Source organism: Macrosteles quadrilineatus, unplaced genomic scaffold (genome assembly GCF_028750875.1).
Source record: "Macrosteles quadrilineatus isolate MER2022 unplaced genomic scaffold, UCM_ALF_1.0 Scaffold_1__1_contigs__length_201487025, whole genome shotgun sequence".
Lineage (NCBI taxonomy): Eukaryota > Metazoa > Arthropoda > Insecta > Hemiptera > Cicadellidae > Macrosteles > Macrosteles quadrilineatus.
The window spans coordinates 21,177,882-21,201,717 of record NW_026542594.1 but is presented as its reverse complement, the minus strand read 5'-3'; the positions used below and the strand labels follow the sequence as shown (position 1 = coordinate 21,201,717).

The 23,836-nt window shown below is 36.1% G+C and overlaps 1 protein-coding gene across 7 annotated transcripts in view; it reads right to left on the bottom strand.

Annotated features, from left to right (window-relative positions):
- Positions 1-23,836, bottom strand: part of LOC129004903 (uncharacterized) — a 187,405-nt gene that overhangs the window by 136,519 nt on the left and 27,050 nt on the right. For 5 of the 7 annotated variants that reach the window (XM_054433602.1, XM_054433612.1, XM_054433619.1 and 2 more), the window contains 4 exons: positions 21,934-22,134; positions 21,063-21,250; positions 11,743-11,929; positions 8,177-8,257 (listed from right to left, as the gene is read on the bottom strand). In XM_054433602.1, coding sequence (XP_054289577.1) covers positions 8,177-8,257; positions 11,743-11,929; positions 21,063-21,250; positions 21,934-22,134 — 657 coding nt within the window. Of the gene's footprint in view, positions 1-8,176; positions 8,258-11,742; positions 11,930-21,062; positions 21,251-21,933; positions 22,146-23,836 lie in introns of all 7 variants that reach the window. The other 2 variants (XM_054433627.1, XM_054433633.1) reach the window with 1 other exon arrangement.

Sequence of the window (23,836 nt, the reverse complement as noted above, 5' to 3'; positions counted from 1 at the left end):
TTAAACTATATTTTCACGGTTGTGAATTTAATCAGAACACATCAAATTATAAAAAACTAGAATGTACAGGCCGGAATTTTACCCCCTTTATGAGGTCAGCTCAAAATGTACGGCCCGGATTTTTTCCCCCGGAATTTTACCCCCTGGATTTTTACCCCCGGATTTTTACCCCCCGGAATTTTACACCCTGGCCAAATATATAAATTAGTGAGAATGGTTAATTATCTTAATTCAGATTTAATTTAATAGTAAGCTTCTTGATCAGCATTGTAAGTGTTATTAAATTTACAGAAAGTAAATAAAAGAAACGTCTTATAACACTTAAAACATATCTTTACACTTATACTGTTACTCACAAGACGGTAAATATACATAAAAGATGGTAAGTGGTGATCGATTTTGATTGGACACTCCCAAACCCATCATCAGACCCAATAGGCAAATGACCATCATTTGCCTATTGGGTCTGATGATGATTGGAGTGTCCAATCGAAATCAAACACCACTTACTTTTTTTTATATATTTACCCGTCTTGCGAGTAACAGTATAAGCGTAAATATATGTTTTAAGTGTTATAAGAGGTTTCTTTTATTTACTTTCCGTATTAAGTAGCCTATCTTAATTTATTTGTAACATCAACTAATCGAACAGGTTTTGAAATTTAATTTTGAGCTTCAAGTGTCAGGATTAAATCTTTGAAGCTAACTGTTGGTTAATATGACGTATGATCCCCCTGCGGTTTCGGGGTTAGAATAGAACCGCAGCCTGCCCGGGCTTGTCGTAAGAGGCGACTAAAAGGGTGACCGACGCTCTCACTGGGAGTCCTTGGGAGTGCCCCTGTTTGTGTTGCAAGGGTCTCAGTGAATCGTGAGAAGCCAGCCACTTCGGTCCTTGGTCAGGGAGTGCGGCATGGATGTAGAGGTCGGGCTCTATATTGTGACGGGTGACCCCTGGCACGTCAGGTATCCGGTGCTGGGAAAACAGAGGTTGGGCCTCGGGGAACTGGGATAGGGGCGCTGTCCCCGAGGGTATACCCGTTCCTGACTATTCCGGGCCGCCCCTTGCCGCACGATGCGCTGGTAAACACGAGATGGCTTTTAAAACAAATACCCTGAACACATCTTTGATAAGCAGCTCGGATGAGCAAGAAAAGAGGTCGGAAGTAGAGCGAGATCCCGTTTGGGCGAAGCTCCAGGGTCCAGAGATCGCCAACAGGGAAAGGCGTGAAGACGTCCCCACCACCTGCAACTTTCAGGTGCACAAGAGACCTGACTTTGGGATCTCCCTTGACAAGTGGAGAAGGAAACGGTGGACCACCCTCTAAGTCTGGTGAAGGGATGCCGGAGGAATCCCTAACAGCAGCGTTAGAATCGGAAGTTTCGGAAATGGTACATCTGCGTCAGCAATTCTTGACTCAGAAAATAGCATTGAAAACCGGCTCCGAAACATGGAGCATAATTATACAATCCTATATATTTTGGTCTAAGGACCTTCAGTGAAATACCTGCCATTATTTAAGCTACTGTATAAGTTATTCAAATCGGACGAGTTTCAAGCAAACGCAAGGAGAACAACCACATAAAACATTATTTCTCATAAGGTTTTTCTATGACTAAAAATCAAAAGCTCCAGTATTGTTCATGTATGTTTTATACTCAAAATAATCAGTAATTATAGGCTTTAAATTGAGCTACTGATCGTTTGAATCAGTTTCAAGATACTGTATTACTCATCAAAAATCATAAATTTGATTAGTTCTTGGATATTATATTTTTAGTTTAACGCTGCGGAGCAGCATGGGTCCTCTAGTAAGCTGTTAAATTATTAACACGTCATGTTTCATTTGATTATATTGTGAATACTGGTAAACCAATTAGTGCCATCTAAAAAAGTTATTGGTTTTTCTTTTCTAAGTCGGGTTAGCTCTTCTACCCAACCGATTTTCATAATTTTGGCCTTAAACTAAAGGTATGGACAGACTTCAGATTTACCATCAACCATCGGCATTCATTTTGACGTATATTTCGAGTTATGCACAAAATGCGTCCCTGTACATTTCTTATGGGAGCTACATTTGTTTTTTGTTTTTCAAGTTCGTTTGGCTCTTCTACCCGCCTGATATTCATAATTTTGGTATAAAATAAAGCTATGCAAGCACATATTAGTGTACTGTCTTTAAATACCATATTTAATTGTAATATTTATCAGCTGACTTTTTGTTTGTTTTTGTTTATGTGATGAGTTTTTGGAAATTGGTATTAAAACAGGGTTGATCTTATCTTGGTTTTATTTTATCTTCAAATAAGTTACAATGGCGACGAGGATGAGGAAGAACGGTAGAAAACATCAGGAACTAGAGGAGGAACGCATAGTGATACCGAACAAACCAATGTTTTGTTCTAATTTTGATAAATTCGATGAAGACAATGAGACATGGACATCCTACATGGTGAGAATAGATAATTTTTTTGACTTAAATGAAATCACATCAGAAGTAAAGAAAAAGCAGTATCTGATAAATTTGTTAACACCTAAAGTATTCCATGATCTAAGGATTAGCCTAAGCCCATCTAACACAGAAGATAAAAGTTACAATGAATTGTGTGAAACTTTACAAATATTACTTGAGCCTAAAGGTAGTATTATCGCGGAGCAACACAAATTCACTAAACGAGTCCAGAAACCTTGTGAATCTGTGGGTAGTTTTGCCAAAGACCTAAAAAACTTAGCCAGTAAATGTGATTTCAAATGTCCACAATGTTTCTCTTCGACAACTGACGTACACTTGCGGCAGCAGTTTATTTCGGGGCTTCATGATGAAAAGTTGTTGTCAAGATTAATGGAAATTCATGAAAATAAAAACTTTAACCAGTGTATTGAAATAGCTAGTAACTTTGAACTGATTAAAAGTGAAACTGCAAAAATCCAAGAATCAAATTTGTATTCAAAAGTGGAAGAACAATTTCAGATTCAAGGAAGGAGGAACACTGGATATTCGCAAGGAAGAAAGGGTACTACAGCTTGTTTCAGGTGTGGAGGAAACCATCACGTTAGTATCTGTGAAATTCCTAAAGACATAAATTGTTGGAATTGCGACAGAAAGGGACATCTCAGCAAAGTTTGTTGGAGAAAGAAGCAAAACATGCTACAAACTGACGACGCTTCACCAGATAATGAATATGACGATGAGGGTGAGTGTCAAAATGTACCATTCATGTCTATGTTATCCATTGTAGATAGGCAGAAAAAAAGTAGTAAACTATCTAAACTGTGTGATAGTATTTATCAACCAGAAGCTGTCAACAGGCCGAGGAAAATTATGTTAGAATGCACCATTGATGACAAGCGTAACTATTTTGAGTTGGATACTGGTGCTGCGGTGAGTACAATACCTTTACATCTGTTTCGAAAATTATTTCCAGAAAAGATTCTAAATAGAACAAGAATACGGTTAGGGACATATACAGGAGAAATGATTCGCCCCGTAGGTTTTGCAACAGTCAAAATTTGTTATAAAGATCAGATGTCTGTGGGCAACCTATACGTTATTCGGGGAAATGTAGACAGTGTATTTGGAAGGGAATGGTTGAAACTATTCAACATTGAGCTTCAGAAAGAGAATGACCACAGAACTAAGAAGGATGGAAACATAGTGGAATACAATAAGTCATTGACAGGAGGCCGGTACCACGATAGGAAGGGATTTAATCACCCGGCACTCGACCAGATATCCAAAGAGCCTGAGACTCGATTGGCCACCAAGAGACAGGCGAGAGATAAAGCTAGAGAAATCAGGACGAAGGAACTAGAAAGTCACCAGCTTTACAGCAAATATAACTTTAAAAACCACGATGTATACTCCACTCCAAAAATAGCTAGCTCTGCCACCAATAGTAGATCTCAGCTGTGCTCAAAGAACAGCTATAAATCGTCAAATTGTACTTCTGAGGACTCTATGGAGGAGGTCAACAGCATGCAAGTTGCCAGTATTGATCCAAGGGAATGTGAGGAGAAGTTCTGCAAAGCTGTGGTGACCAAAGCACATCTGGACAGTGTGAAGAAGGCTAGAGTAGAGCAAGAACAACTAGGTGAAGAGCAGAAAACTCTAGAAGAACTAGAAGGTGTCCTACAACATAAATATGGGTATGTAGATATTCGGTTGAAGCGAGTCCTAGAAGAATGTAATGGGTTGTTGGATGAGCTACGAGGACTCAAGTTAGAGTTAATGAAAGGGAGAGCTGCATGAGTTCTACACCGATGACAGGGACGATATACAACAAAATAATTAATAGAGCTCAGGTTAATTTTAAGGGGGAAGTGTTGTACTGTCTTTAAATACCATATTTAATTGTAATATTTATCAGCTGACTTTTTGTTTGTTTTTGTTTATGTGATGAGTTTTTGGAAATTGGTATTAAAACAGGGTTGATCTTATCTTGGTTTTATTTTATCTTCAAATAAGTTACAATTAGTCATAAAGCATCATCATTAATTTATCTAATGTATTACTCAACAAAAAAATATAAATTTGATTTTTTTGATTTTTTACTTGGATGGATGTATTCCAGCAGTTCTAATTTCATTGCCCTATATGTTTTGGTCTAAAAACCTTTAGTTAAATACCAGCTTTCATTTGAGCTATTGATTATTAAGATTCTGATCTTAATAATCCTACCTATATAACACTGCTGAATCACGAATCTACAATAATTATAATCGTTTTAGTACTTATCTGCAATCAATTATATGATAACTATTTTTATTTAAGTTATTTTATATGTTTTGGTCTTAAAATACTTCAAAGGATTTCACTTGAGATATTGATAGTTTAATCAGCTAAGTTAAAGATACTGTATCGCTCAATCAGAAAACATAAATGTGATTATATCTTGGATATGGAATTTAGTTTTATATATATTGACTCAATTAATTCTAATTACGCTACCTATTCTATTTGAATCGGAGGTACCTAAAGCACACTGCTAAATCACAAACAACCCAAGTTGTTAAAAAAATTGAGTTATTAATCATCAATTTATAGTCAAACGATCTTGCTTGCAACCTCAAGAGTAACTGTCGACTTTTGACAGGTTTCACCTAGTAAATAAAGAAAAATCAAACTTTCATCATTATTTGCAAATCTACACTAATTAGGCTTTCCAATGAACTATTAATAATAAAATTGGTTCAGTAGAACTGTAGATTTAATTGTACAAAGTTTAACAACAACATCTTTAATTCATTATTTTCTCACCACTATAAATTGGGAGGTTGCTTAACGTTTTTGCAAATAACTTAAGTGGAAGGTAATATTCCGATAGAGAATAAAATTTCCTACAAATTACTTTTACGTATTTCTTGATAATACTCAATAAAGTCAGCCTAAAGTTGGCTACAAATATAAACTTGGAAAAAAAGGCGTTTTAAATGTATTATTGTTTATTTTATTTTTTTACCTCAAATATGTAATAAAATCAAACTTTCATAATTATTTGCAAATCTACACAAATTAGGCTTTTCAATGACCCATTAATTAACAAAATCGGTACGGTAGAAGTCTAGATTTAGTTGTACAAAGTTAAATAAAAATATATCTAATTCAGTATCTTAGCTTATTGCTAATAACATTTAAATGGAGGGAAAATCAACCAAAGTGGATGCTATATTCTGAAAGAGAATAAAATTTACTACAAATAACTACTATGCAATTCTTGAAGATACTTAATGAAGGCAGCCAAAAGCTGGCTACAATAATATAAACTTGAAAACAGGAATTTGAAAAAGCAGTTTTTAATGTACCTATTTTTGTTATTTTTACTTTTTCACCACAAATATTTAATAAAATCAAACTTTCATAATTATTTGCAAATCTGTAGTTAACAAAATCGGTCCAGTAGAAGTCTAGATTTAGTTGTACAAAGTTTAACAAAAATGTCCCTAGCTCAGTATTTTCTTATTACTATAAACTCTTCCTTGAGGAAGACTATTCCTTGAATTTTGTTGAGGAAGGTCTTTCCTTGAGGTTTCTTTTAGCCTTTTTGCAAACAACTTTTAAATGGTGAGAAAATCGCCCAAAGTGGGGGTGATATTCTGAAAGAGATTAAAATTTGCTACAAATTGACACTTCTTGGAAATACTCAAAAAAGGCAGCCAAAAGTCGCACCCACATGAAAAGTGTGATAAACACGGCCGTTTTCAATGTATTTCCAGTATTTCTTATGGAAAACATGTTTTTTTAGAATTTTTCACCATAAATCATAACAAAAACAAACTTTCATAATTATTTGCAAATTTAACCGAATAAAGCTTTCCAACGACCATTTAATTATTAAAATTGGTCCAGTAGAACTCTAGATTTAGGTTGTACAAAGATTTATAAACTGAAATATATAAGTAGATAGTCCTTCAACACTAGACAATAACGACTACCACCAAGAGAAATATTTTCCATTGATCCACATAAGACACCACTTATAATGTCACCTGGACTTTCAGGTTTCACTAATCTTGTGTGATAAGTTTCTCTGTGATGTTTCCCTTGTACACATCCCTCACAAAAAAAGTCATCCTTTTTCACAGATATGCCCTGATTGCCAAGAAACTTATACACATGAGCCTTGTTTTGATGAGCACACTCGTGCCATTCTTGTAGTGTTTTATTTTTACAGCTCACAAACTGTACAACTGTACAACTGTAAACCATTGTGTCCTGCTAATAAATGTGGTTTATTTTCCTTTATAAAAACACACTTATTTTTATTAGCTTTGAAAGTATAGTCCTTTTCCACTAACCTGGAGACCGAAAGAAGATTCCTGTCTAGTTTTGGAATATACCATACTCTTTGCAATATCCGGACAATTTTAATCTTACCAATATTTGCAACAAACTGAATGCCACCTTCTCCTTCAGCATAGATAGCTTCTCCATTAGCTACTGTAACTGAAACAGGTTTAGAATAACCGTGGTAGGTATCAAAATATTCCCTCTTGAAACACGTGTTGTGAAGCACCGGAGTCAGCTTATGTTTAAAGATAAATAAACGGTATCAGTATTCTGACACATACTTTCTCCCATAAGTTTGTCAAAAATCTTTATCATATGTAAGTGGTGAGAGTAAATATACGCAAATGGGATTTGTACAATTTTGTTCACAATTTAAAGGACTATAACATGCTAAATTTTTATCAAAATCGTTCGGGCCATTTTTGGGAAAATCCGATTTTTCTGTTATTTTATGGGGAAATGACATAATTTACAATAACTTTTGAACCGTAATTTTTACAGAAATGGGATTGGTACCATTTTGTTCAGAATATAAAGAACTATAACATACTATTTTTTTATCAAAATCGTTCGGGCCATTTTTGGGAAAATCATATTTTTCCGTTATTTTATGGGGTTTTATGGGAAAATCCCCATTAAAAATAAAAATTTCTAAAAAATAAAAAAAAAACTATGAAAACTGTAAAGACTATAACATACTATGTTAAATCAAAACCGGGTTTTTATGGGAAAATAACATATTTGACCATAACTTTTGAACCGTAATTTTTACAGATATGGGATTTGTACCATTTTATTCAGAATTTAAAGGGCTACAACATACTAAATTTTTATCAAAATCGTTCGGGCCATTTTCGAAAAAAATCGGTTTTTCCGGTTTTTTATGGGTTTTTATGGGAAAATCCCCATTAAAAATAAAAATTTCAAAAAAATGAAAAAAAACCTATAGATACCATGAATTAGAACCTACATACCAAATTTCATCGAAATCGGACCACAGGTGTGGTCTCTAGCTCTGTACACATCCAGACACACAGACACACACACACACACAGACATCACTTCGAAAACCACTTTTTTGGGTCCAGGGGGACCCAAAACGAATATATCCACACAAAACTCAAACTCGAAAATTTTGACGAAAACAATACTTTCTCCATATACTATGGTATAGGGGGAGAAAGTAAAAATACATACACATGATTTAATTAATTATAAACCATGTGATTGAAAACAGATAGTGAGTAAGTTGGTTTCTTTCAATACTATTCTCTTCGGTTGAGTTATGATATGCGGTCTTTATCCATGCTTATTTTAATTGGGAGTTCCCTAACTATGTATAAAAGCCGAAAACCAACAAAATTTAAACTTAACAAACAATATTCACTTACTTTTGTTGACCATTAAAATTTCTAAGACCGCATTGAGTGGAGCATGAATCTTAGTTGTATCTTTTGGCATTTCAGGAGTCACTGAAAGCAATGTAAAAAACATAACTTATATTCTTGTACAAAGAACAATATTCCCTAAATCTATCATTATTAATCATCACTCATAATTAGTTCATTACTAACTGTATTAATCTCACTTCAGCTTGCCCCAGCCAAAGACCTTATGAAAGCTGTGAAGGTATCAGTGTTTGTTCCCACCTCAACAGGGGCAATAACCAAGAAGGACGTGATGCAGGGCCTCAAGCTGCAGAATGGCCTTGACACAGACCACTGGGTGGTTGTTGACGGAAACTCAAAACCTGGCGGACAATTCCGGGTCATGATAATTGACAAAAACTCCCTGCAGAAGCTGAAATCTCTTGTGATGCGCCCATTCCTGGGCTGCGAGAGGGTTACCTTCAGGTTGCATGGGAGCAAGGATCCCCACAAGTAGAGGATAGTTGCAGTGCTCCAAATCAATCTCCAGCACAGCAGGGCAGCTACGGCTACGCTTTGCCAGAAGATCCTTGCTGACCACATAGGCAAGGCTCTGATCCAGGACGCAGGAGGCAGAATCATGGGGATGGGCACCGCAAAAGGTGAGTTTATATATGATACTGACAAACCTAGAGCTTGCATTTTTGTCAGTATAAATATTGAGACACTGAAAGTCACTAATCTCTGTTCTAGGGATTGTGCCGTGACAGAGGTATACGGGCAAAAAATGGGTGAATGGGGGGGGGGATGGGTGATGGTGACGTCAGAATCGTCCTTGCGTCAGTATACGTGCCGTATGACTCCCGGGAACCACCACCGACCAGAGAATTGAGGATGGTTGTAGAATATGGAGCCAGGGGAAGGAGACACCTGTTGTTGGGCTGCGATGCCAATGGCCATCAAATGGCCTGGGGGAGCAGCAACGTCAATGAGAGAGGTGAGAGCTTGTTAAGTTTTATAGCTTAATCTAATTTAGTTATATTGAACGAGGGATCCAAACCAACCTTTAGTCAGAGGAGAGAGTTTTTGGACATAACTTTGGCTAGCAGTTATGGGGTGACAAAGGTTTTAAAATGGGGGGGTATCTGATAACCACTCAGCGTCAGATCACAGTCACATTGAATTTACTATAGGCTCAATCTGTACAAAAGAGACCTATAGGAACGTGAGAAGGACAGACTGGAACCAGTATCGAGAGGTGCTAGGGGACCAGACTAAGCCAAATAAAAGACAAGAAGGGCATGGGGTGGAGAGTATGGCGAATTCATTGAATGCGGCCATATTAAGCTCGTACCAAGAAACCTGTCCGGAGACTGTAAAGAACATGCGCAGGCAAGCCTGATGGTGGAATAGTGGGTTGGGGGCTCTGAGGAGGAAGGTTCGCAGACTTTATAATCGGAAAGTAAATAAAAGAAACGTCTTATAACCTTAAAACATATATTTACGCTTATACTGTTACTCACAAGACAGTAAATTTATACAAAAGATGGTAAGTGAAGTGGTGATCCATTTCGATTGGAGTGTCCAATCAAAATCGATCACCACTTACCATCTTTTACAAAGAACATATTTATGTTTTACTTATCAAGCTTTACAAACACCTCATATTTCCTTTAACACTTTCGCTGCGGGCCATCAAATGGCAGGCGTAGCCTCAGCGCGGCGCAGCCCGCAGCGTCGAACAAACCCGATTGCCGGGTGTTTGGCTCTCATATTTCGGTATGACGAATAGCAAATAACGTGCGGTGATGTCCTGTTTTATAACAAGAGTCAACGTAGTTCGCTAAACACTCACATATAGCAGCACTGCTTGGAACGTAGCCGGTCCCATCGTATTGCCAATTGGAGGGAGAAAGACGGGACAACAAGTTGATTTTTAAGTTTGCCAGACGGGGATTTTATGGGGAAATTTTACTACCAACCTACAACACAACAAAAAGCAAGTCACCCACTACACGCTAACGTGGAATTGGTCTGCCTTCGACCGACGCTAGAGCAAAAACGATGATATACGAAAGGCATTGCCGAGCGTATCCGATCGGCTACGGCAGCGTCTGAACAGCGCTCGGCCCGTATCCGATCGGATACGCCCGCAGTGAACGTGTTAAGGGCTGAGAAGCAGTGATGTGATTTTCAAAAACGCATTTTTATATATTGGGAACATTCCTTTAGATTATTACATTGATTGTTGTGCTTTTATTTGCATATAAGGGGGTAATGGTCTTATTTTAAGTAAAATAGTTGGTGAAATCGTAACATGTCAGCCATTTTGATGACGTCATAACCAGAAAATGCAGTGGGTGCAGACGTGACACCTGAGTTGAAAACACTTCTTTAGACAACACCTACATCAACATTAAATAGATACACTTGATATATATATATGACTTGCACATAGCCCTAGATGTCAGACTGTTTTTTTGCCAAATTAAGTGTTTTTGTAAGATTTATCTAGTTTCTTGACTTAATCTTTTGAGTAAAGCAAATTAAATATGGTATTTTTGTAAAGCTCTTTAAACCTTCTACAACCTGTTCTATAGGATGTTTCTGATATATTGTATCAAATTAATAATTGACAAAATTAACACAAAAATATTTTAAAATACTGTTTTTTGCAAAATTACGAAAAATGTACTAAACATACAACAAATGTGTAGATGTAAGAAAGATAGCATGTAAACTTATCTTTTAAAAAAAAAGTGTATCCCAATCCGACAAATAGTATGCGAAATATATACTTTATATGAAATCCTTTGCCACCATATTGAGGACGTCCTAGCCGGAAAACGTGGGGGTTAGGAGGTACACACTCAGGTTTTTTACTCCCTAGACATTAAACTAAAAGGTTATGCAAGAGTATTTAGTATACACAAGTTTGCACACTAAAGTATAGCCAGCTGCAGGACTAGTAGAGACTAGAGTGGCACTATAAAATAAAACAAGTTGGGGTCATTGCATTTGCTTTAAAACATCAGATTTGAAATATCACATTTAAAGCGATTTTTTTATAGATAAGTAAATTGTTGTAGTTTGCTTGTTTATGGATATATTTTGATCAATCTTGGGAAAAGTATTTATTTTACACTAAGCTATTAATATTTTACTAAAAAACACACTTTATTACCCTCACTGTAGCAGACAACACAGGTGCTTGTTAAAACTAATGTTCTTAAAATATTAGATTTAATTGAAAATCAAATCAGTTAAATGGAAATTTGCTTAGTCTGCAGGTTTGCTATGGCAGGGGTATTTTATTATCATATAAACTAGTGTGGAAGAAGCGTAAATATTAAAAATATTGTTAAAAAATGTATTTTATTGTTCCCATATTATAATAGTATTTCCCGTGCTCCATAGTGAACCCTTCAAGGTCAAGCCTCTATAGCTTCCTATTGTAAAATTGTATTCCTTCACTATTGACCACAAGATACATTCTTTAGTATAATGAGTACAATAAGTCCACTATTGAATATTTCTTTGCAATGAAAGTACTTCTACATTAGCTCTATCTCATTAATAAGTTAACTTACAAATCAAGCTGGTGAAAGGACCGTCTACAGCTACAGCAGTGACAGGAGAGTCTATTCTCACCAGATACCTAAAGTCAGGCGTACGACTCAGTCGCAGGTGGATTGCTGATGGACTCAACAGCTGGCTGATACACACCCCTTGTAAGAGTGATGCTTTAGAACACTCTCCACCCTCTGGGTTCAGGGTCTGTCCAAACAGATTATTTCAATAGTTTTGCTTTGGAAAAAAAATTCTTTAAAACTGAAATGTGGGTGTTCGCCTAGAGAATCAAGGATAATTGGGTTGTGCAAATCTTGCTGAAATATGGAATAAATGTACAAAAAATATATTAGTTATTAAAACTGTATACAGGGTGTCCCAGACCACCCGACCGGCTTCTAGCTATAGCTCCAATGAAAGCAAATAGAAACCTAATTGCAACTGGAACCCCCTGTTTTGATCCCAAGGAATTCAGCTAAATTATTTTTAAGACCAAAAATGCAACCCAAAGGGCAGATTTTGGGGGTTGGGGGGTTGGTAAATTTTCAAATGTAAAGAGGGTCGTGTTATACCTCATTTTAAAGGTCTTTGAGTCCTGAGTATTTTAGTGGAAAGAGTTTTAAATTATTTTCATCCCTATTTACAGGTTGTTCAAAATTATACAAAAAATAGACCTTTGCACTACTTTTCACTACAAAGAGGTGGAATTTCTTGGGGGGTTCAAATTTTGATAATACTTTAATTGCTAAATGAGGTTTAAAAAAAATGTGGTGTTAACCCTTTTCCTAACTTTTTATGTAACCCATTTTCAAACTTTTTGAAGTTTCAAAAGCTGTTATCTCAAAATTTTCAAATGGCAACATGGGTATAATTACAAACCACATTGTAGCCCTTAAAATTAGCTACAATTTTTGCATTTAATGTTTTTTTTGTATTTTAATTGGTTTTGGTTAAAGAGCTGTAGCGAAGTTAGTGTATTTTAATGTTTTATTAAATGGTATTCAAAGTGTTTGCTTGATTAAAACTAATTAGTAATTATGTCTAAAAAATTAAATACTACCCAGATTGTTAAACTTGGAAGATTAATAAAGGAAAGAACACAACTGCAAATATTCTTAGTTATTTTACAATATCCCATAGCTCTTTTCTTAGTGCTTTGAACGAATAATTTGTCTATGAGGCTGCTACCATATCCACTTGACACTGCAATATGCTTTAGTATCTTAACTTCGTTATTGTAGTTGGTTGGGATGAGTGGGATGGTGAGTAGATGATGGACGAAACTATTGTAGGCGGATAATTTTTTGCTATAAGGGTGATGTGATGATGAATGGATAGTTTGGTCAGTTATAGTCAGCTTCCTGTAGATATTGAATTCTAAGTTACTGCCTTTTCTTTTTATAGTGGCATCCAGGAAATTAATAAAATATAGATACTTCCGTTTCAAGAGTGAATTTTACATTTTTGTACATTTTTGAGGTATGTTTTGTCATAGTATTGCAAAACGGCTAAACTGTATGTTTTGAGTATTGTTACGTCCCAAAATGTGCGTAAGTGCTAAGCCACAGCGCCAGCGGTGTGCAGGGACCTGACAAATGGTTTGTGTGTATTTAGATAAATTGTTTTTGTTAAGTGTCAGTATTTGTGTCACTAGTGTCGCGACTTACCCTTCACCGGCGCCGTATCAAGTTTCACGGTTGGTCAACTGTCCTTAATTAATGTTTAAATGTTTCGTGTGTGTTTCCGTGTAAGTACCTTCATGTCTATCTATATAATTAATACGCTACATGAAACTTTGTCGGTTGAACTCCTCCGCCATTTCTTAACAGATTTTTTCCATTGATGTCTCATTGGAAAGAGCGTGTCGCGTAGATTTGCAAACTGCCCTTACATATTTGAAAAAGTCTCCTGGGCTATGCCCCAGTGGCTTTGAAAGTTTCAATGTTATCCTTATGAAGAACATAATTGTTTACATTTTGATCAGCTGTATAATTTAATTGCTGTTATTTATTTTTCAATTCAATGAAACGCATTGAGTTCATTTATTTACTATTTGAGTTTGTGTCTTCATAACCCCCAAGACGGATCGTATTAGTATGGTTGTAACTTAAATTTGTGCATTTATCGTTGGTTTGAGTAGCCATAATTTGTTTATTTGTCGTTTTTTTCTTTCAAATGCCTCCGACGCGACGACAACGAAACATAGACAGGATGCGTAATCGTGATAACGACCGCAGCTACAGAATTGTGGCGCGTTAATATGCTTAACTCATAACAGTCAGTACCTGACCCTGGACAATCTCAACTATTAGGTTACAAATAGGCCCTAACACTACCCCAAAACGACTTTTTGTTCTCAATTGGCCATCTATCAATGACCTGTGTTGCCTGTACAGCGAGGCATTTTGAGAAGGAGAAAACCGGCCGGAATGCTTTATGTGTATCAATAACGAATATAAACATGGTCTGAGTTACACACCGGTAATCTTTGAGTTGACTCTTTTCAACTCATTGTAAATATGATTGTTATTCGTTTTGAAATAACTCCTATAATACATTGCAATTGCTCGAATTCGAGCAACATGTACACTGGTTCATCTTAAAACCATGACGAACTCGACACGGAAGGATGTATAAGGAAGCTGGCATTCAACAAACCTTGTGATGTGCCAATTATAGAGGCATGAAACAGATGTAGTTTCCTAAAACTACCGTGGATTGTAGACAGAAGCCAGCTAACATAAACCTTATTAGTGAAAATATAACCATCAGGGGCGGCGGAAGCAAATTTTTGTTGGGGGGTCAGAAACCTATGGCGGAGGTCCACATCCGGGGTCACATTGGGGACAAGGGGGGTCCGGGGGCCTTCCCCCGGGAAAATGTTGAAAAATAGAAGCCTTAAAACGTGTTTTTAGGCTACCTGAAGAACATTTTTCTTCAAGCAGTAACAAAGAAAATTTACAATTTTACAAAGACGCTACTCTGTTCATTATAAAAACATTATAATAAATAATACACACACATCTCAAACAAACAAAAAATGAAGTACTGGTGCCCAGATTTTACTAAAGCTGTCAGCAATGAGTTGCTGCAGATGACAGAGAAGAATAAACAAGCTCTAAGCCCTAGGGATTTATGTGTTCGCGTAATTTCGGCAGGCTGTGCCCCTCCCCCTCAAAACTGAATTAATAATAAGTTAAATTAAAATTGGCTGCTTGATTATAGTTAATCACAAAAGTAAGACGGTAGGGTATAACCAAGTAAGTGTGTCCACTGGGGCTAAATAATGGTTTACACAAAAACATTAAAAAACATAAAATTACTAAGAAATACAAAACCTTTTTGATGAATTATTGCTAAAATAAGTAAAATCCCACACGAGAATCTCAAGATATTAGCCTACTACAAGTTTACTAGGTTTGTAAACTTCTGCTGATGAAACTTCAGTAGGCCCTAACTTGAACTTCAGTCTTTGAAATTCCCGAAAACTGCACAGCGACTTTCAACTCTATTGACAAACATTCTTGCAATGTGCTTATCATCAATAGATTTAGCAATGTCCCTATGGACGGATAAGATGGCAAGATGGTTCAATCTCTTCTGCGTCATCGTGGAACGCAGCCACGTTTTCAAGCGACGAAGACAAGAAAAGGTTCTTTCTGCAGTTGCTGCAGACGCTGGTATGACAAGCAGTAACTTGACAACCTTTACTACTTCAGACAAAAATCGTTTGTTTTCTTGAGGCTCACTATTTAAAGTAACAACTAAATCACGTACACTTTTAACTTCCTTCTTTTTTGGTAAATCTTGTAGACGGTTTAATTGGCTTGTAAGCTTTTTCTTGTCCAAGTCAGTAATTAACTCTCCAGGAATTAACCCAAAATTCCAATACGATCATGAACATCAATTAAATTAATTATTACTTTTATAAGGTTTTGTGAGTATTAAGCCCCTTCATAATAAATGTAATAGATTATTATTAATAACTAAATTGTTTATCTTTGTACTTAACTTCAGTAACTGTTATTAGGCCTACTTATACTTTTCTTCTTGGGCCGAAAAAATAAACGTATACAGTACAGAATGCTTTATATCATTAATTTTTTTTATATGAACCCCTGACCCTTGACCCCCCTGACCCTTCCTAAAATTTCAGGGGGGTCAACTGACCCCCCTGACCCCCTGGTTCCGCCGCCACTGATAACCATCTCTCATATGAAAACCAGTCTAGCAATAAACTAGTGATGAGTTGATACAAAAATGTATCTATTCCTAATATTAATTCCAAGACCTGAAAAATCTACTCTAAATACCGGGGTACCATTTTTTTATTGATTTACAAAATTTTCTGAATGGATTGGTTATACTACACTGACACCAGTCTTTATGTCCTTCCATTAAGTATTTTTGAGGTAATGGAGTGTTTTTCTCAACAAAAAACAATATAGATATTCAGCAATTATATATATTCCAAATAAGCAATTTAAGTTCAAACCATCTAATCACATAAAAAAACTACTTAAAATGACTCTAATTAATTATAAAATAACTAGGTGAAACCCGTCGAAATTGACGGTTACTTTCAAGGCTTACTCATCTAGTGCGATAAATTGAGTGAAGTTATACATACCTATTTTGAGTATTTAGCATTGTTTAAAGAGTAATAAGTGTAAAAACAGTAAAGAAATTAATTGCGTTAGTTACCAAATATGGTTGATCATTCAACGAATAAAATATTTCCCATACCGTACGTCATCGGAGTTATTATTAGTATGTTATCTGGTATCTCTTCCTTTGGAAGAACCATTTAATAGTGTTAAAATCGTATTGGTGGATCTTCTGTAGTTAAACAATTCTGCGATTTCATCAGTGTAATGCAGATTAATCTATGATTTTATTTGAAAAAAAATATCTGTTAGTTGGGAAGACACGTTCTAACATCAAAGGGAGGTATATCCGTTACAGTGTAAGTTTGATTTTTCCTTTGTCACGTCGCGTCAGTTCACGTCTCAGCCTTATCGATTACATAAAGTTGGCAATATAATCTCTCTACGGTATGTTAGGTGTAGTGGAATATACTTGAAGTGAAGTTGGGTTTTATTCTTGAACTATTAGTGGCCTCCTTGCTTATATGGTCGTGCGGCTTCATTGGCAACAAATAAGTCAAAAGGCAGAGGAATGTGGCATATCCAAAAAGCCAAAAAATACTGTAAATTGGCTGTTACGTAAATATTGACGCTTACATGCATTGTTAATAAACATATCTTATAAAGGATGATGTAATCTAGTTTAAAAGGAATATGACCTTTCTGTCATGACAGTAGCTGCTTAAATAGTATTTACTCATTGGGCCATTTTTTACAGCCAAAAAAAGGTTAAAAGGGCAGACACCAACCCGTAAAATATATATAAGATAGCTCAATAAGAAATAATTGTTAGAGTTACTGTGATTAAAGGATTTTCCACTGATTTCGTAATGGAACGTTATATGCAAAACATGATATGATACGGAAGAAAATAAATTTTTCACCACACTGACTATAATGTTTTTGGCTGTATTACATACGTTAATTGGTGGCTGAAAGTTACCTTTTGCTGGCCATGCCAGCTGTCATCGTAATTTGGGGACCGAGCAGGTTTTTACAGGCCGGGGCCGCAAAATCAGCTGTCCGCTTACTTACTTAAAACATGAATGCATTTTAAATACACAATCAAAATCCATAGCATTGCAATAGAATTGTGTTATTGTCACCGTTGCCTAGCATCTATTTATTTTTATTTTTTATGATTCCTCAAATTATTTCTTCACATAACCTTAAAGTTGTAGTTGTGTTGACTATCAGTGTGCATTATTATAGTGGTGAATAGTGGTAATGGGGTTAAATGTGGTGAAAAATAGCGTTCGTACCACTGACCGAAATGGTTTTACAGCTCTCGATCGATTTTAGGTTCTCGACTTCGTCTCGAACTTAAAAACTACCTCGAGCCGGCAAAACCTCATTTTCGGCCCTAGGTATGAAATATACTATTAAAATCAGAAAATAGCATTGCAAATACTTCTTTTGGACAATTCAGTAACTCCCAATAAATGTGTGTTGTTTAAAATACAATTTAAAAATCAACAGCTGTTTCATTAGAAAGTATTATCCACATGACCAAAATGTAAACAAATCTGTAGAGGGATCTTTAAAGGCTTCTGGGGCAGAGCCCTAAGGGAACTTACTTCGTTTTTCTTTTGATAACTCATCTACAGACCAAGACCTTTCTTTGGACACCTCAACCAAGTTTCTATGCCCAGCCGTTCTCTCAAATTAGTGGAGACAAAGTTTCCAATAACATATTTAGATTCCCCCATGTTAATCTTACGGGAGAAAACTCAACTTTGATGGAAGATCCTGTCCAAACTAATAAAGATTTCAAAAAATGAAAAAGACTTTGTAAAACTACAGATCAGGGCCATTTTTTTTTACACTTTAATCATCAAAATTGGTCCAAAAATGAGGGAGGAGTTCTGTTTACAAAAATCGGCTTAGCGTATTATATATATAGATTAATAGAAACACGCATATTTACTCAACACAAATTCTATTTCATGAATGTTTACAAAACAAAAACAATAGAAAAACATATGATAATAAAAATAGGTATAAATGAAATATTAAACAGTCTTATAGAAGTCATATCACTGCTATAGTACAGTCTCCCCCACTATTTTGAACTTGCTGTAGAATCATGTAAGCACAAAGTCCTTGTATCGACACGGCATTTGCCTTTGTCGCCTTGATCTCTCTTGATTCACAGGAACTTCGCATTGTTTGTTTCTGTTTCCTGAACTACTGGAACCTCTGAATTGTTTGCTTTGGGAGTTGGCAGTCTTTCGGGAATTGACGGTCCTTCGGGAGTTGATGGTCTTACGGGAGTTGATGGTCTTTCAGGAATTGACTTGTCTTCCAGGATTAGTAAATTGATTATAAGGAGTAACAGCCGTAGTATTTTCTTTGGTGCTGTGTTTAGAAGCCTGTGGAACATAAAATATGTGGATTGGTCCAACACTAACAATTTTTGGTTTTGGTATCAAAGTAGACCGCAATTGACCAATATGTGTTGCTTTACAAGTCGGCCTGAATTGTCAAGGGAAACTAGTTAGTGTCGAGTTCCCAACTTTTTATTTACCTCTCCAAACTCCCAAACGTTCTTGTTGTTTATGAAGAGACGAACCTGAACTCTCTCCCCCTCATTGAATGCACGTACAGAAGGAGCATTTCGAGTTGAAGCTTTTTGTACGTTAGGAAAAATGGCATCCACTCATATTATTAACTTCCTGTGGAGGTAAAGTTCAGCCGGTGTTTTGCCACATGCTAGAGGAGTTGCGCGGTACCGCATTAAGATCTTCTGGACCTTTATTGCCATTGGTGTGATTTCCGAAGCTGTGGACTTCAGGCGTTTCTTCAATGTTTGAACAGAGCGTTCTGCTAAGCCGTTTGTTGCTGGGTGTCCTGGAGATATGAATTTCTGGAAAATGCCATACAATTTGCAATAACCTTGGAATGTATCACTTTGAAAAATTGAGGCGTTGTCAGATACCATAACATTCGGGTAGCCGTGTGTAGCAAAAATCTGTTCAAGTAGATGTATGGTATTGGAGCTGGATGGTGCATCTTTGATTACTTTTATTTCACTGTATAAAATATTAGTGTATCTTGAAACTGGAAATTGAATGTAATTTTGAAAAGTAAATGTGTTGAATTTTACAGTGGCAAGTTGATTTTCACACTCGTCGCCAATTAAAATGACACTAATTAATTATAAAATATTAATATAAAATATATAAAATATTAATTACGCATATTTATTTACTCAACACAAATTCTATAAACAAAACAATAGAAATACATATGATAATAAAAAAAAATAGATATAAATGAAATATTAAACAGTCTTATAGAAGTCATAACACTACTATAGTAAATATAAATGAAGATCTAACAACAAAAATTTAAAAGAAAGTTATATCATAGAGATGTGCTACCCTAATATTTTCAGTCAAGCCAAACTCAAAGTAATATTGTGATCATCGCCAGTGGTCGTGGGGATATCATCTTCGTCTTCTGGGATCACTGCAAAATCCTAAATATCTTCCTCAAGTACAGAAAGATCATCACTGTCTGTTGCGGTCGCGGAAAAATCATGGAAATCTCCTGCGGCCATGTAAACATATCATCAAATCCCACGGTCACAGAAACGTCAATGTGGACTGCAGCACAAAAATTTAACACCACTCGCGGCCATATGGACATCATCATTGACTCCTGCGGTCATTATCTTCGTTAGCGATAGCAGAAAAAAATCCTGAACATCTTCCGCGGTCATGGAAACGTCATCATCATCTGCCGCCATCGCTGCATAATCATGAACACTTCCCGCGGCCGTGTGGACGTCATTGTCGTCTCCCGCGGTCATCGTTCGCAATCACGGCAAAATCATGAACATCTTACGCGGCAGTGTAGACATCATCATCATCTCCCATGGTCACGGAAACGTCATCGTCATCATCCGCGATCGCGATTGCGTCATAATCATGAACATATACCCTCGCCATGAAGTCATCATCGTTGTCTAATGTGGTCACGGAAATGTCATCATCAACATCCGCAATGGGCGGTAAAGTCATATATTTCCCACGCCCGTATAGAAGTCATTATCTTCTCCCACGGTCACAGAAACTTCATTGTTGTCATCCGCAATCGCGGCAGAATCATGAATATCTCCCGCAGCCATATAGACGGCATCATTATCTCCTGAGGTCATAGAAACATTGTGTAGTCATCTGGCGCAATGGCGGCAATAGCGATAATTTTCCGATCGTGCAGGCGTGACGAGTATCGGTATCGGAATCGATTTTTGACGATCGAGAAAAAACCCATGTATGCGGGATCAAAATTTTATAATAATCTCCCAATCGAAATTAAATCAGAGACTTCCAAAACAATATTTAAAAATAAATTAAAGAGATTTCTCATCAGCAAGGCTATTTTTCTTTTGAAGAGTTGAATAGTCTTTGAAGTCAAAAACAAATTCAATTTATGTATTTTTTGTTTGGACTTTAAAAAAAAATTTGGTTTGTGAAATTTTGTTTTTATTTTATTATGTTAGAAATGTATTTAATAACTATTAGGCCTACTTGCAACTGTTGACACTATTCAATGTATTATGTACAGGAAATGAATAAAGTAGTTTTGAATTTAATTGAATTGATTCTCGATACCAATTCCAACAGCCAAGTATCGGTGGTATCAAGAATCAACACATCCCTACAATAAACCTTACCCCAGGTACTTACGTATCTGTCCTCAGCCTTGGGTATGGCAGGAGCTAGATACTGTGGAAGTGTAAGGTTCTCCAGTGTACAGCCGTGGTAACGCAGCAATGCAGCTTGGGAGATGACACTACAGTCTCCAACCCCCTCCACCAACACCCAGTACGAGCACACTGGCTGAGTAGCATTCAGTACCACATCGTACCTCTCTCCTGCAAATTGATAGGATATTTATAATATATAATGAACTGTGTGTACTTTGTGAGAGAGAGACCAGAAAAAAAGGTCTTTAGACATAAAAAAAGATAGTGTGATTTCAAAAGAAAGAAGGAAATCATAAGGCTTGTCCATGAATTAAAGTCTCCAAAAACACCAGCACCATAGCATTCTAGCATTCTAGCTGGTTCCCAACTTTATGTAACAATTAGTCTAATTGTGGATGAAGTAAAAATTACGATGCTAGTGTTATATTTGAACTAGCTTAGTTGCAACAGGATCAGGTTGGAGTACTTAATTTACAGACAGCCCTAGTAAGGAAGGAAATTAGAATCATAACAAATAAAAAATAATAGACTGAAAAACATTGGTCATTCATTACTAAAAGAATCTAAGTAGAATGGTCCAATAAAACGACAAAATAAAATAAATAAAAATAATGATTATAAAATAAAAATTTAAAATAAATTAAAATATGAGAAGAGTAACAAGAAAATATATATTGTGTGAAATAAAAATAAATACTGTATCTTTCTCCAGAAGTGATTGGATAGTAAACCAGAATTTTTCCAATTGCGTATATCATATAGTCAGTGACATTGACGATGAGCTGAGCTTATATTCTTTCAATCCAATAGTTTCCACACAATAATACTACATTCTCAACTACTTAGCATACCTGAGGATACTATCAGAGAGTCAACTAAGACTGGTTTGATAATGTTTGTGTCAGCTGCAATGACAAGCAGCTTGTGTCCTTGTACAGTGAGACGGAACGGACAAGAAAGAGAAGTTCCTCCAATCACTCGGAAACGGTAAACAGAAGCCATGATGGACGTAGAACTCTGCCACGGGAGTCTGGACTGGATTCTGGAGAAATCTGTGCAAAGTCTGTGTAAAATAGCAAAACTTGTGAGCCATTTTATTAATTTGATTCATCATCTTTAGATATTTTTATTCCTAACTTTATTTATCTTTTAATTTGCATTAACACGAATACCGAAACCCCGGTCTGACAGGCCCACGGGAATTTTCAAAAACGCATGTTGGCAACACTGTTTACTTGGAAGATTCCATTCCCCCAATACCTTCCCCCCTTTTCCTCCCCTACCTATTAATATATCGTTTGTTCATTTTGCATGGGTGCCGTGACCTTGACAGGTTGTCTGTTCATAACATGTCCGTCTCAGAAGCCCAGCGTTAGTGTATTTTAAAGCGGGGTCTCACAGACCGAGGGTTTCGGTTTGTGTGTTTCTAAGCTGGGTCCATTATTTTGCAAATGGGGTCTCACAGACCGGGGTTTTCGGTTAACGTCAGTCTAGGTGGAGTTTCGGTATTAGTGTTAAGAAAATGCATTTTTTTTAGTCTGAAATGTAGTTTTGAAAAATAAACGCTAGTACTGATAGTTTGTTTAAAGATGTTTAGTAAATGGCACGCACAATGAACTCCTTAACAGTTGGAATGAACATAATTGAAAGCTGAAAATGTATAAAAAAACAATAAGTTTCCACTACAAAAGAGAATAAATCAATAGACTAGACATACACTGGAGCATGAAGTAAACATAGATTGAGCGATTGTGGTAAGGGATCAATTAGAACGCTCCCTAGGAAGTTGATGTCTTTCCAAAGTAAATACAAATGCTAAAAAAATACCAGACTTCCAAAAAAGCCAAAGTGAGTTTATAGGAATAACTAAATAAGTATGAAAATTAATCTATTGTACATTCATTCATTCATAGTACAGTTTTAGTACCGGTAATAAAATGAATTATGCAAATAAAACCGTGTACCACCTATAGTAAACGTCAAAAAGTAACTGTCTTGACATAACCATAGGTCGATGAGAGGCACCCGTGGTCCGTGGCCACACCCAGACTGTGTGAAACAGAGACAGCCTGACAGACTTAGCTACTTTATGATTATATTATGGCTGGAGATTAAAACCCTCAGTCAATGACGATGCATGAGCCTAAGATATTTGGTTATGTTTAGTGTTTTTATAAACCTGACTTTTTATAAATCTTTTTTGAAATCTTTAATTCAAAAAAGATTTCAATTAATTTTTAGTTTATTTTTACTTTCTCCCTTTATACAAACTCATAGTATATTTTTAAAAGTAATGTTTTAGTAAAAGATTTGAGTTTAAAAAAATATCCGTTTTGGGATAACTTGGGGATTTGTATTGTATTGAAATCCAAATTTGGTTTACGACTTACGTACCACCTGTCAACATGGTTTATGCGCCTTGAAAAAACAAGAATACCTGGTAAAACCACTCATAGAAAAGCTGAGATGCCTTTTTGTAGCGAGCAATCACCATAGTAACAGTAGCCACCAATGGTACTCGTCAATATTTAAAAAAAACTTGTTTTAATTTGGAAATATAGCCTCTGGATCGTTATTGAACATGATTAAATCTAAGGCTTACCTTACGATCCAATTTATTATAGTGGAGACCTAGGTTTCTACAACCTCCGAGGTTGGGATGTATCCCAACCTCGGAGGTTATGTTTGATAAAGATCATGGCCATGCATCTACGTTGTTTTAATATATGTCTTTGTAAATATTTATATATGTTC